The sequence below is a fragment of the Scomber japonicus genome, chromosome 10 (assembly GCF_027409825.1).
Source record: "Scomber japonicus isolate fScoJap1 chromosome 10, fScoJap1.pri, whole genome shotgun sequence".
In the NCBI taxonomy this organism is placed as follows: Eukaryota; Metazoa; Chordata; class Actinopteri; order Scombriformes; family Scombridae; genus Scomber; species Scomber japonicus.
This window is the reverse complement of record NC_070587.1, coordinates 12024396-12039532: the sequence shown is the minus strand read 5'-3', so window position 1 is coordinate 12039532 and position 15137 is coordinate 12024396. Positions and strand designations below refer to the sequence as shown.

Here is a 15137-nt window from a genome sequence, read left to right as displayed (position 1 = left end):
ATAATCAACTGACTGTTTCTCCTCACACCATGTCCTACATGTGTATCATTAAGAGAAAACATTATACCAGGGCAGGGAATGTAAACATACACGGGGCAAACTATCTCAACTTTATTTTTGATGATTGAAAGAGATACTATTCAGAGAAAGAAAGAGAGTTGTAGAGTTAATTAGCCACCTAGTGTTGATCATGTACAGTAAATTGCATCTTAGAAAGTGTACAGTGTGTGAATAGATATTCTAACCCTTATGTAGCCGATGTACTGTATGTACCACAGCGCCTCCTTCTTCAATCATTCCATTAACTCACCAATATCAAGTGGCCCTGTCATGGTTTTTTGTCAGTTCAGGTATTGATATAATGTTCATGAATGTGCTAGTTCTTTTGGGAACATCTACATAATTTGCCCTCCTCAGAGTTTAATTTGACTTGCACACAATGTGTTAATATGCCATGACACTTTTATAACTCCTGAAAGGTGTTTATTGTAAACCCAGTAACCAGACTGTTCTCTTCTGTTTTTGTTTGACTGCTCAGGCTCAACACTGCCCAGTGACTGTTCTCCTCCAAAACTATGTGGTCTTAGATTCTTCACTGTTACAAACGTAGAGCTACTGTTTCATCAGTTTATCTTTGTGGCCATTTTCTCTCTGTGAGCTCGGAGTGTGTTGGTATTTCCTCATAAGAAATTGTTGTTTTGCAAATACCGACCTGAAATGACATCATGACACAGATACATCTATGAGATCTGGGATTGATGCTTAAAGGAAAAAATACAATGTTAAGGGAAATGGGCTAATTCTCTTTCTTGCTGAGAGTTAGATGAGAAGAATGAGTACAGGAGAGTGGTATAATCTTTTCATTTAACTCTAAGCAAGAAACTGGATAAATGTATTTCCCAAACTATTCCTTTAAAGGCCCTGCACACTCATAATTATTCTGGCTAATTAGACCTCAGCTCAGATTGAAGTTGGTAGGAGCTATGTTAAGAATTACATGAAGTCACTAAACTCAATTAACTTCAATTTATAAGATGTCAATCAAGCACAGTGCATGTCCTCACAGCGCTGAGAGGTCTAATCAGACAAATTAAGTAAAAACAGCTGAGTGGGTGGACTACAGGTTGGCAGGGGCTTTAAGTTAGACCCTTGAATCAGCCTGCAGGAAAGGCTCAATGATAACATTCCCCTTTTAATCACAAATATGCTTAATCTACAGTAGCCCCCTTAAAATATGTATATTTCAGAGCCATTTCTAAATAATGTTGAAAATGGTGTGTAAGCGCCAATTTGCACTTTGAGATATGGGGTGGTTGGGGTGTTAGTCTAACACAGAAGTAATGTACAGCATGCCTGAGATCACTTGTACACTAACAGTGCAGCATCTCAGCGATTTGTAAATAGCCAAAGTCTTCCATTATGTTGCCAATGGAGAGGATAAACACTGATCCCCATGTACAGACCTTGGAAGTCAAGTTCAGTTTCAAGAATACACCCATCATTCATTTGACAGAAATGCAGGACTTTGCTTCACCTAAGATATTTTCTTTTGCACCAGCTCAAAAACCCAGGAAATTATCAGAGTAAAAGACTTTTAAGAACTGATTTTGTAATTCGGGTCTGTTTGTTGATTTAATCTCAGCTAGGATACCGTATGTCCTACGTACAGTATATAGTAAGTATCAATAATGTTCCCATATTTTGATGGTGTTGAGGTTTGCTAGTCAGAAACTGTTCAATCTTTACTTCAAATGTTTGATTTTAAATTTGATCAACTATATTCAAAGGAATAAAGAGTCTAATGAAATATTTTGTGTCTCTCTTTTTTTTCCTCTATTCTATTAAAATCCCAGCCATTGTTTTTGTCAGTTCAGCTGTTGATCTAATATACACTACCGGTCAAAAGTTTTAGAACACCCCAATTTTTCCAGTTTTTTTATTGAAAATTATGCAGTTTAATGTCTCATTGCACTCTGAAATTAAAGCATAGAACAAAATAAACAATTGAGGTTAAAAAAGAAATCATGGAATCAATTTATAAACCAAAATGTACTCTAAACTTTTGACTCAAAGTAGCCACCTTTGGCAGATATAAACAGCTGAACACACCTGTGGCATTCTTTCTACAATGGAAATCAAATATTCTGCAGAAAGTTCTTCCCAACTCTGTTGCACTTGTGTGACACTTGGAGGTTTCTTTGCTTTCACTCTTCTTTTCAGTTCATCCCAAACGAGCATGATGGGGTTTAAGTCTGGAGACTGTGCTGGCCACTCCATGTTTTAAAGCTTACCATCTTGTTCTTTTTTCCTGAGGTAGTTCTGGCATAGCTTGGATGTATGTTTTGGGTCATTATCTTGCTGTAGGATGAGCCCCTGACCAACTAGGCGCTGCACAATGCTGTGGTAGCTGTTTTGGTTCAGGGTGCCTCTCACTCTGTACAAGTCACCAACCCTGGATCCAGCAAAACTGCCCCAGACCATCACGCTTCCTCCTCCATGTTTGACAGTTGATAAGTGAGTCCATAACACCTTCTTCCAGTCTTCAGTAGTCCATTGGTGGTGTTTCATGGCCCAGGCAAGCCTCTTTATCTTATTCTGACGTCTTAGCAATGGCTTTCTTGCTGCAACTTGCCCTGTCAAACCTGCAACTCGAAGTCTTCTCTTCACAGTTGAAACTGAGACTTGCTTACTACGACCACCATGAAGCTGTGCTTGAAGCTGTTGTCCTGTGAGCCGCCTATCACGCAAGCTGTTGACTCTCAGAAACCACTGACACCTTGACTTTCTTTGCAATTTCTCTGTAGGAAAGCCCTACATTTTTAAGTGTTATGATGGTCTGTGTCTCTTCCATACTGCTCACAAGAGTATGGTACCACAGTGTGTTCCAACACTACTTTTATGCAGGCAGAGGGGGTTGTAAGTAATCAAGAAGAGTTGGGACACCTGTAGGAATTGGTAGCACCAACTTTCAAGGCTTGATCAACCTCCATTGCTGCAGAACAGCTTTAAGTTGTATAATATAATAATATAATTTTGTATAATTCTGAAATGTACATTATGTTTTAGTTTTTTTTAACCTGTTGCAGTTCACCACTTTGTACTATTTCAAGCTATTCATTGAACTTGAACTGCTTGATTTTCAATTAAAACAGGAAAAAATGGGGTGTTCTAAAACTTTTGACCAGTAGTGTAAACTGTTCAAGTTGGCCTGAAACTCAACATTTACTGCACAAATACAGTAAATTGTCACGACCCAGTCTCCTATTATCATCAGCAAGACATTTCCTATGAGCTACATGATTTTTGCATATTGTTGAAACTGCTTTAGTCACAGACAGTATTGTTTCACATGAAGTGCGCTATTATAAAAGGTCTTGACCTGAATCTGTTTATTGCTGCCCATTGTTCTTCAGATCATGTTGAAAACATACAAACAGGACAGGAAAGAATAGCTTGATTGATCATTTGCTTTGTGTTTCAAAATGATCTGTTTTTCTAGCTGTACTGCTAATGAAGAATAATGCAAATTAAGTTTTTAATAACTCATCACAAAAATGGTGTTTAGATCCATGCAGTCATTCAAATATCACAGATTAATTCGGTGTCTTACACTGCAGCAGCCGACCTGTGAAGATTTAATACACAATCTTCATGCCACAATAATAATAATAATAATAATAATAATACTACTACTACTACTACTACTAATAATAATAATAATAATAATATTAATAATATTAATAATAATGCATTTGAGTAATAATAATGTCCTTGAGTGCTTTGAAAGGCGCCTTTCAAAGCACTCAAGGACACCTTACAAGGCACATATAACACAACAACAGTAGGCCTACATCAAACAATATAAATCAGGTAACATTTAGTGCAAATATAAAGAATACATATGAATGTGACTACAAAGTGCATTAGTACAATAAATAAACAAGAACAAAGATTACATAGTTAGTGTGAGACAGAATATGCCACTCTGAATAGGTGCGTTTTCAGGCAGGATTTAAAGGTGGAGACAGAGTCAGAAGTGCGAATGTCTGGTGGGAGAGAGTTCCAAAGGTGACGGCAGATCAACTGAAGGCTCTTGACCCCATATGGTGGTTAAGTTGGCAGATGGGGCAGAGAGCTGGTTGGCAGAGGAGGATCGGAGAGTTCGAGAAGGTGTGTAGATGTGAATAAGTTCAGAGAGATATGATGGTGCCAGGTTGTGAAGGATCTTGAAAGTGAGGAGTAGAATCTTGAAGTCAATGTGGGATTTGATAGAGAGCCAGTGAAGTTGCTACAGGGCAGGAGTGATGTGTTCAGTAGAGGGAGTTCTGGTTATGATACGAGCGGCTGTGTTCTGTACCAGTTGGAGTTTGTGAAGAGCGAAGACCAAAGAGGAGAGAGTTACAGTAGTCCAGATGGGATGTGATCAGGGTGTTTACCGGAATAGCAGTGCAGGTTGGTGAAAGTGAGGGACGGAGACGATTGATGTTGCGTAGATGGAAGTATGCAGATCGAATAACATTATTGATTTGGGCGTCGTGTTGATAAGGTTGATCTGGTACCGATGAGGAGGACCTCAGTTTTTTCGACATTGAGTTTAAGAAAGTTGAGCGAGAGTCATGATTTAATTTCCAGTAAGCAGTCTGATAGAGCTATGGGTGGCAGAATGGAAGTAGGCTTAATGGAAAGATAGAGTGGAAGTAGGCTTAGTGGAAAGATAGAGTTGGGTATCATCAGCGTAACAGTGGAATTGTATGTCAAATTTCCTGAGAATGTGACCGAGAGGCAGAAGATAAATAATGAATAGGAGGGGGCCAAGGACAGAGCCCTGGGGAACATCACTACACTGGAGAGGAGCCAGATCTCAGGTTCTTGAGTTGAACAAACTGTTCTGCCAGAGATATATGATCTGAACCAAGCCAAGGGGATGTCAGTGATTCCAATAAAGGCTACTCTGTCCAAGAGGATGTCATGAGAAACGATGTTGAAAGCTGCGCTCAGGCCGAGGAGAACCAGAATGGAGAGAAATCCACAGTGCTGTGGAGGGGACAGAAACCAGACTGAAATTGTTCATAGAGATTGTTGTCAGACAGATGGGTGTGGACCTGAGCTGCAACAGTTCTTTCTAGTATTTTGGAGAGAAATGGCAAGTTTGAGATGGGACGGCAGTAGTTCAAGTCATTCAGATCGGCGGCAGGTTTCTTGAGTGTTGGTGTTATTGCAGCAGTCTTTAGTGATGATGGAACAACACCAGAAGTCAGTGAGGAATGAATGATGTCAGTTATTAACGCGGACAGGGCAGGTAGGCAGATTTTTACCAGGTGGTTCCAATGAGGTTCCATGTTATTCAGCAGTATGACGGCTGATTTTCTACACATTTGCAAACCTGATATTATGTTATAAGTCGGCCAAAAACCACAGTATCTGTAGATTTCTAATATATTGTCCGACATCATTATCTCTTTTTCTTCTCATTTCAATTCAATTTTGTACCTTTTGAACAAAACACAACATTAAATCTTTGCATGGTTTATATAGCCAATGACAACACTGTGTATCTGTATCCTGTGCCCTCCTCTCTCTGTTTTGTAATGTCCTGTATTCATATGAAGTAATTAGATGTGCAATATGTATTATTCTGTTTTACTGTCAGTCTGAGTAGGTGCTAATGCTCAGATGAAAAGTCTGACTTCTGTTAGTTATTTATTTGCTCTGTGCTCAGGAAATACTTAAGAAACATGAGCATTTATATAAAGCCAAGAAGCTGTGCAGTTATCAGGCATGTGGTGTAAAGTCTGGGGCTGCTACAGAGATAATGAATTTACTGTAGAGACATGACTGGAGATTTACCAATGCAAGCTTATTGCTCACAACTGAAAGTGTTACTGGAAAACAAACTCAATTTTGTGGCTTCACAAACTCAATCTCCATGCATGCATTACAGACAGACTTACAGACTGTAGTGTTTTTCCACATATTTAATTCTCATTCGACTGGGACATCCTGCACAAGTAAGTTAGCTCACTTGTATTGCTGCAAACCAGCAGACTGCATAACCAGGAATTTGAGAGATAAACTTTCATAGATATCTCTAGTATCACAAGTGTTGTACAGGCTAGTAATTGAAGAACATTTGAACAAATAACTCAAAAATGCTGCTAAAAGTCCTTGAAATCCTTAAAAAAGTAAAAAGACAAACCGTCGCCACAAGAGGTCCCTGTCCTTCCTCACTTGAGTATCTTCTGAGTGTGCTGCTCCTTCAGAAAACGGTTTATTTCTTCACTGCACCAGTTGGGGGAGCACGAGTCCTTCCTCTGTGCTGAACACCAAGCTGTGAACAAACAGGACTGACTGGGTATGATTACAGAGTGTGCTTTATAGATATCAGATAATAACTTCCTGTATAGGGATTTATTTTATGAAATGAAACAACTGAAACTTAATAAAACACAAGTTGAAATAAACTTTTGTATACATGAAACATATTGGTATGTATTAAACCAAATTAAAGCACAAATCTTTAGATTTTTTTTTCTATTGTAACCTGTAAACAATTACAAACTCTCTTAATAATGAACTATTTCACAATGTGCTATTATAATGTAGGCTTAAATGATGGCTTTTCCCTTTGTTCTTATTCTCTCCACTCTCAGGCGTTTTCCTTAAACTCCTACCTGACCTATTATGGATCAAACGATCCTTGTGACTTTGGTGTAATGACATAAATTATGTATTTAGTCTATTGTACTTACTTTTGTCTATAATTCTTTCATTGATAATGTGATTAACTGACTCAGATTGCTTTTGTGCTGATAAATGTGATCGTAATATTGCATTCACGTTTACGGTAATATATATTTTATAATATAATATAATATTACAAGATGTATCATACATCTGTGGTTAACTGTAGGAGGAGTTCAATCTGAGCAACAAGGTGTAGCCTATTGCCACTAATGAGATAATTGGTCACTTTGAACCCTGCCTATTATTTATGAAATGTTTGTATGTTTTTTTCCCCCATTTGTCAGCATATACCTGAAGAAGGTCCTTGACTGAAACATTGTATATATTAAAGTATCTTTACAGTGCATGTGAACAGTGTGACATTTTATGATAACCTGTAAACTATAAAAGTGTGTTTGTAACAGAGAGATGTCATCATCATTTAAAGTTATTATTTGATATGTGATATGCAAACTCTAACTTATTTGTTTTTCAAGAAACTGCACTGATGACTTCACCATCTAACATGCTGGATGGGCAAATTTACAGTTAAGTCACTTAGTAAATAAAAAATGAAATAAAAAAATTAAAAGAATGGGTAATCAAACACTTTATTCTGATAAAATTTCACACTTGATACAAAAACCAAATATGACCCAAACATGAGACAGAATTTAACTTTAACTTTAGGGTACTGTTCATGTCATGACCTCTTTCATCTGTCTGCTTGTGCATGATATCAGATAAACGACTCAAATTAAACACAATGTTGCCACATAATGTGCAGTAATGTAAATAATCTCAGATACAGTGTCCAATGTGTTGTGTTTTTGATATGGACTGTATCTTTGCTGCTAGATTTTGAAGTCCTATCAAATGCCACCTTAGAAAAAGATCCAAATTTAACACAAACATAAAAAAACCTTGAATTACCAGGGCAGGAAGTTTGCTGCAGTGATTCGAATCTTCAAAGATAAAATTCTACAGTCATTCTATTAAGACAATAAGTTATTTGTGTCCTCACTTCATCCCATTTCAAAAGATATTTGTTGGGGCACAAATCAATACAATTGCTTTTGTTGTTCAGCAATGCTAATATCTATTATACCAATTAATCACTTACAGTATATACATAAACAATGGAAACATTAAGCTCTAATAAAATAATGCCAGTGTAAACAAGCTTCAGTATCACGCAACGCCCAAATATTGCACATACATTCATAAATATACACATCAACTTTGTGCCTTTGTGTTTATGCACGTGGCTGCATCTGTACGTGTGTGTGATATATCAGTATACAGCCCACTTTTAAGAAAACTGGGATGAATTAAGATGATGAAAAATTGAATCAGAGGATGAAACGACAGACATCTAATAAACACACACATATGTACAGTACCTGCACGCACGCACGCACACACGCACACACACACACACGCACACACACAAAAGCAATTGTGCATTGGTCTCTCTGTGCCTCAGTTACACAGATGTACAAAAAAAGTTCAGTTACAGAAACATGTGAAGCATTGTCTCCACAACAATGTCCATACTGTCTTCAGTTCTGGTTCTTCATCCCAATGGATAAACAATGGACGTGTGTGTGTATTATTGAGCCTGTTAAGTGTGTTTTGGTCCCACTCTGTTGTGTTTAAACCTTGTTCTTTGGTCCCAGTCTACATGGCGCTCTGGTCTTCAGTCTGTCCTTTCAGTCTGGTTTGTTAACACAGAGGCAGAAGACCTCCAGCCAAGGAATGTCGGGTTCAACATCTACAGATCTCAGATCTGATTTTAAGCTACTCAGAAGGTGCACATCCCTCCAAACCCAGAGTCCTCAAATCAGGAGCTGTTAAATATTGTCTTAGGCATCTCCTGTTTGATCTGATGTCAGCTGCTCCTGGTCGGAGATGTCATCATCAGCTGGTGGCCGCGCCCGGTCAAAGAAGCCGCACTATGGAATAACGTTTACTCATTAGCGTAGTATTGGATAATTCAACTACCACAAGGAATGCTGAGGATGGTGAATGACATGTGTATATGTGTGCATGTGTGTACCTTCCACATGGCTAGTGTTAGCATGGCCAACACCAGCAGTCCCAGCAGTATGGCCAGGATGATGACCCAGAGTGGAACGGCAAATGACACATCTGGAGTCCCCCATAACACCAGTGTCCCCATCTGCAGAACACAAAGAGATGCAGTCTGTAAGTACTGATGCATATCTCTTTCTCTCACATACTCAGACATGCACATGCACACAGGCACACACAGGCGCGCGTGCACACACACACACACACTACCATCACTGCCTCAATCTTACCGAGGTGGTGTGCTGTGGCAGGGTGGGGGGTTGGATGCGGTAAGGCATGGCTGTCACCATGAAGGACAAAGTAGAGTTGAGAATGTAGGGGTCATTACGCCGCTGTAAGATGAATATATTAATATTTAAAAGTTGCCATTTGACCAATCACATTCTTACTTATGTTATTAAGTTGACAATTAAACAATTCCATGACAACTGGACAAACTCCATCTGGTGATGAAGATTAGATGACATGATCACAAGTTGCATAATGACAAAGCCAGAATGATAAACCTTAAAATAGAGATGACAGAACAAGACACTGACCTGCAGGAAAGTATGTGCCCAGAGTCTCGAGCGGATTTTGACTACCGCACTCTGCCCACGATCCAATCTCCCAACAACACACGTAATCCTCAGACAGGAGATATTAGTGCAATTCTGCAGAGAAACAAGGTGAGAGAAAGGCATTCAACACCTGTGAATCACCAATTAACATTTGGTTCTTCTCTGGAGAGAACGAACAGGACCAGTCAAACGTTTGGACATACTTTCCAGTTAACTTCAATGTAGATGTACAATATGTGTGTCTCACCAAGGTTTTACCGCTATAACTTTGAGCCGCATTGACGGCTCGTTTATGGCGGTGAGGAGTGCTGGTGTTCTTCAAGAAGCCCAATAATTCAGGTGTATCCTGGAGGGAGGATATCTGATGGAGATAAGGTGAAGGAGTTGTTAGTGTTTTAAATACACTAAGAATAGACGTTCACACATACACAGTCACACATACATTTTTGCATTTCAGCCTGTTACAAACTATAGATTTGACTTGTTGGAATAAAATCAAAGCTTTTGCAAATGTGAGAAGATGAAGCAGAAAACAAAGGAAAATGAATGTCCATGTTTGTTTGTTTTTTATTTCACTGTAAAGCATGTGTTTGGACCTTTTGAAGACAGTTATTAGTCAGAACATACTGATTATCATAAAGTGGTGGCCTGGGTACAATCTATATTGCACATAGGCTCTGATCCAGCGCAGATAGCCATGAAAAGGAGATGGTGAACCTGAAGACATAGTGGTTGTGGAGTATGACTTTAACAAGGTTTTAAGAGACATAATAAAGCAACACACCATCTCCAGCTGTGGAACCAGATGTCAATTTTAGGGCCAATATCCCAAACAGGGATGAAGTCTAGTCCAAGACTAGACTTGTTTCTCAATTAATATTTTCACAGAATCTTGTCTTTAGTCTAGGACTAGTCTTAATCTCTGTCTGAGAAACTAGACCTCAGTGTTTAAGTGAGTGTGATTCCCGATTGCAGTCAAACTGAATAGATGACAGACTGACAACCAGTGAGATTGAATGTCCTCAAGTAACAGCAAGCAGGTAAATGGTACTGAGAAAGATATAATTAGGTCCTATAATAGATATTTCTATTATTTCTCTATACTCAGAGTTTCGCTTTGGACCAAAGCCTGACTTTCTGGGAGAGCAGTTTGATGAACTTCAAACTGAAAAATAACCCACAAAACATAGAAAATAACACAGGCGATGTGTAAGACGTGACTTGCTTATTCCTCTCAACTACTTTTGGAAGCACTACATAACAACAGCAATTGTGTCACTGGGTAAAAGCTGAGATGAAATCAAAGTGACTGGTTGCACAAACAAGCCACCAATGACAATGACAATGTTTTGGCAAATAATTGGGCTTGTGAATGCATTACTTTATTGTATAAATGTTACCTTTATAACTTTACAGGGCACCTAGGTGGAATAGGGGCATAGAGGTTTTGTTCATAAGGAGTGTTCACAATACAACAGGAAATGTTGGCGTTTGGGAAACTTGTGAGGGATCATGTCTTCTACTTGTCATTCAGATGGGCTCCAAGTTACTGTTGATCTTGATCTGAATTTGTTATTGGCATTAAAGATGAATTATTTAGCCTATAAATTGTCAAAAAAGAATGCTTACTTGGTCTGACCAACAACAGTACCCAAAAGTATTTAAAATATATTTAGACTCACATTTGCAAAACCATAAATGGCTAATAAATTTAATTCTTAAAAGACAAATTAATATCAAAATAGTCAATCAATAGAATTTTAAAAAATCAGTTACTTGATTAATTGGATGGAGGAAATGTGGAGAATATAGCATTAAGTTTCATACATGTATCCGCTTGAAATAACACTCCTCACTCTCTAGTGAAAAATGATTCTGCTGACTCAGCATGTATTGATAATGGCAGTTTTGACACTGTCGACGGGCAATCGTGAAGATTAACAGGGACACTGATGGACATGTTGTACTAAGCAAATTATTAAGAAAATGGGGAAAAGAAAGAAAACTGTACCCCTTGTGGTTCATATGCTCTATACTTGACTAGTTTTGTCATCATAGATGATTACAGCTTGCAGCGTTTCACATTCAGACATAATTGAGCAGTTTTTGAAATAACTGCATGTTTTCTTTTTGAATTACTCTACATACGATGTCATAGATATTGGAAATGACTCCAGCTCCAATTTCTGCTAATAAGTGTAATTCTTGATCCTTCTAGTTTTGATCCAACTGGCAAAGAATGTGGAGAACAGCGAGAACCGGTAGAATTATGTTTTAAATAAGTGGGAATAAATGATGGAGCTATGGGTGGAATATAAACCACTAGCAATTTAATAATTAAAATGTACAGTAACAGTACAGTAGGTTTTGTGGTTTGATAGTATGCAGATTTTGTGAGCAAGTGAAGTAAATGAGTGGTTACAAAGGCTATTTATACAAACTACAAGTTGACATAATCATTTTAGCTGAAGGCAAAATGTTTTTACATTACTTTTACTTTACATACTGGGGTTTTAAAATGTGTTTTTAAATATGTGTCTGCATGCATAAACTTGTATATGTTCATATATTTTAGTGATACCTGAAGGCCAAGCGGGTTGAGGCTGGTGTTCGTCCTGCAGCTAATTGGTCCGTCAGTTTGAATCTCCATGGCATACAGCAGGTTCTCGTCACGGAAACGGGAAGGCCAGCCAACCTGGAGCTCAGCTTCCCCAATACTGCTGGGACCAGAGTTATGGAGCTGGAGACAGAGAGAGGGAGAGAAAGAGGGAAAAAAACAGCAAGTTGTCAGTTTTGTGCTCTCCTCTCGTCTTATTAGGAGGTCTCAGGCGACTGAGGCTATAATTAGGTTATCATAACTGTGGGATGATGACACAGGCCACCTGTGTTTTATTGAGATAATACTAACGCAGCCTTCAGTCACTGGGGACTGAAACAAGAGACAAGTAAAACCCACAACATCACCTGGCTCATCATTCTGCATTAAAATGAGGATAAATGAATTATGAGCCTAAATGAACCATCAATTTAATTAATCATCTTTTTTTAAACCAGGATCTGTGTTCTCTCTCTCACACACACGTACGTGTGCACACACACACGTACACACGCACGCACACACGCACACACACACAGTCATTAACACTGAAGCAAGTCATCCAAACAGGACATGATCCTGGTGCTGCAGGGCAGGAATTCTGCAAGAGCAAAAACTCTGTCCTCTCTAACTAGAAGCAGCTGCCAACTGGGAAATGTACCGCAAATGAAAATCATTATCAGCTGCAGGACAGGCCAGACACTGCTGCACTCTGGTTCAATGAAGCAGCCGTCCCTTAAAAACAAAAAGCAATCACATGTACAGCACACACACACACATTCGTACCCCTATTGTAAACTGCCGCCAGTCTGTCTGCCATCCTCCCTCGTTCTGTCTATTTGTCTGTACCTCTGTTTGACCTTGTTTTCCCTCTCAACAATTATCACTCATTACTCTATGTCCAGTCTTAAGAACAACCCTCCCTTCCTCCTCGCTCCCTGCCTTCCTCCATATTCCTTTCTCTGTTTTCCCTCCTTCTTTCTCTTTCCCGCCTTCACAGAAGTAATTAACTGCTGAGCTGGAAACCTTTGATCAGCCAGACCTCAATTCTTTATAGAGCTACTGGTTTTACTGTGTGTGTGTGTGTGTTACTGTTTAATTCACCTATAGAGCCCCTTCTTGCTGTACCCTAATTTACAACTTTCCACACTCTTTTTCTGCACATAAAGGAGACATGTTTTCTGACCAACGACAACAAAAACAAAACCACAGAGCCCAATACTTCCATATCTCTGAAAAATACCTTTTCCCTTCCTCACCACAGCAGATGAGGCTCATCGGCTTTGTTTTGAAGCAAGGGAGTGCATTTACCTCATAAATGTGTGTTACTTGTGGTCCCACGTCGTCCTCTTTCACAGGCTTTTCTTTTGGTTCCCAGCGTGGAAATGGCAGCACCACCTGAGAGGGATGAGACACCCTGTAGGGAGGAGAAATAGCTCAGTCACCTTTACTTAAGATTCATACAGTATACATGTGAAAGTGAAGGTCTTGATTTTTGTCAAAAGTCGTAGACATGACTCCACCATGGCTCAGATTGCTGAAGCCTCAAACTAGCCCTAGTTGAACTGTGGAGCTTTACATGTATGTATGTATGTATGTACACTGTCATGGCCAGTAAGGAGACAATGAATAATTACAGTGGCCAAAAACTCTTTTACAATACTGTACATATCTATCTTTTTACATAATGCTAAGATTGCACACCATGCCTGCAAGAGTAAAGTTGTCTTTTTGTGTTCCTTTTTAAAGAGAAATTGCATATAAAAACATTTTTGTGCTGTCAACACATTCATTTACACTGCATATTGACAATCAGTATTATTTATATGTAATTTTACCATTAATACTCTAGTCAACTGCCCCTGACATGGAAATGTAATTACTGCAAAGTTGACTCTGCCCAATTTGATACTGTCATAATGAAGATTTCGAGGTAGTCTGACCTCAGTGGGTAAACATGTTTGCCAATTAAGGTGGAAAGTACATTACCCATAACAGGAATGTAGCAACAAGCTAACTGAATGTGCTACTGAACTGAAACATGCCCCCTGACTACCCCAACTCACCCAGTCTCCACTCAGGTGTGATTTTTTTTAATATGGGTGTAAGAGACAATCACAGCCTCATGATTATGTTCCAGTGACTTCATGTAATCACTATGTATCATGACAACAGTGATTTAGATTTTAAAATGTAAAATATAAAATGCCAACATTGACACAGCTGAAGCAGGACACAGTCACAACAAAAATACAGGTACTTGTATGTCCTCGTCTCTTTCGTCACAAGTCCTCATGTGTTTGTGTGCACAGCTGACCACACCCAAACAATGCCATGCAAGGCTCCATGCTTTGAAGTGCATGGGTGTTTGTGTATGTGTCAGCAGGCATTTGGGCATCTATGAACATGTTAGAGACTCATAAGTGTCCCATGTGCACATGATTAGGTCAAATTTATTTCTAAAAATGTGTTTTCATGCTGTTTTCCATCTGTACATAAACAGAATCCACACATTTAAACAGTTCAAAAGGAACAGTAATATCCTGCAAACACCAAAAAATTCAGACTGAAACCAGATCAGTGGTAGAATGTCTGGGTACCAAACACAACAACAAAGAATTTCTGTCACTGTTTCTCAGACGCCACACTCTGGCATGCAAGCATGCTAGACTTACCCACGTAAATCGAGTTGAGCTTTGGCAACGATGGACAGATTCAAACTGACTAGGTTGCTGTCAGAGTTATCTTTGTTGGAGCTGTGGAGAGAATAACAGTGAGTTTCAAGGCATAAAAAAATACAAACACACTGACTATGAATTTAACCGAATTGAACATAATGTGTGGTTAGTGGCATGAGGGAGGACACCCATGCTGAAAGCTGAGTGACAGCAAAGGCTCAAGAAAGCACATAATGAAGCTGTATTTTTATGTTCAGCTATCCCCAGCCCAGTCTGTATCTGTGTCTTGTGATGTGATACATCAAAACCACTACAACACAGCAAACAGTGGACATGTTGTGTAGAGCTTGTCTCCTCTCTCTAGTTCCTTTGGGCCATCTGTCTTGCTCTGTCTCTGCGGTTAGTTCCATCAAACCACAGACAGTGACAGGATCAGGACAGACACAGAACTTATTTACATGGCTCAGACGAAATACAAACAGATCT

The 15137-nt window shown here is 39.0% G+C and overlaps 2 protein-coding genes across 3 annotated transcripts in view; one reads left to right on the top strand and one right to left on the bottom strand.

The window, feature by feature from the left end:
* The window catches only part of LOC128366018 (protein FAM8A1-like), a 305711-nt gene that overhangs the window by 24890 nt on the left and 265684 nt on the right, over positions 1–15137 (top strand). The gene's annotated exons all lie outside the window — the stretch shown is intronic.
* Positions 8428–15137, bottom strand: part of itga8 (integrin, alpha 8) — a 38794-nt gene continuing 32084 nt past the window's right edge. For both annotated transcript variants that reach the window (XM_053326654.1, XM_053326653.1), the window contains 8 exons: positions 14649–14729; positions 13285–13390; positions 11959–12117; positions 9625–9738; positions 9357–9470; positions 9048–9149; positions 8783–8905; positions 8428–8678 (listed from right to left, as the gene is read on the bottom strand). In XM_053326654.1, the coding sequence (XP_053182629.1) occupies positions 8589–8678; positions 8783–8905; positions 9048–9149; positions 9357–9470; positions 9625–9738; positions 11959–12117; positions 13285–13390; positions 14649–14729 (889 nt within the window). In that variant the 3' untranslated portion in view covers positions 8428–8588. The remainder of the gene's footprint in view (positions 8679–8782; positions 8906–9047; positions 9150–9356; positions 9471–9624; positions 9739–11958; positions 12118–13284; positions 13391–14648; positions 14730–15137) is intronic.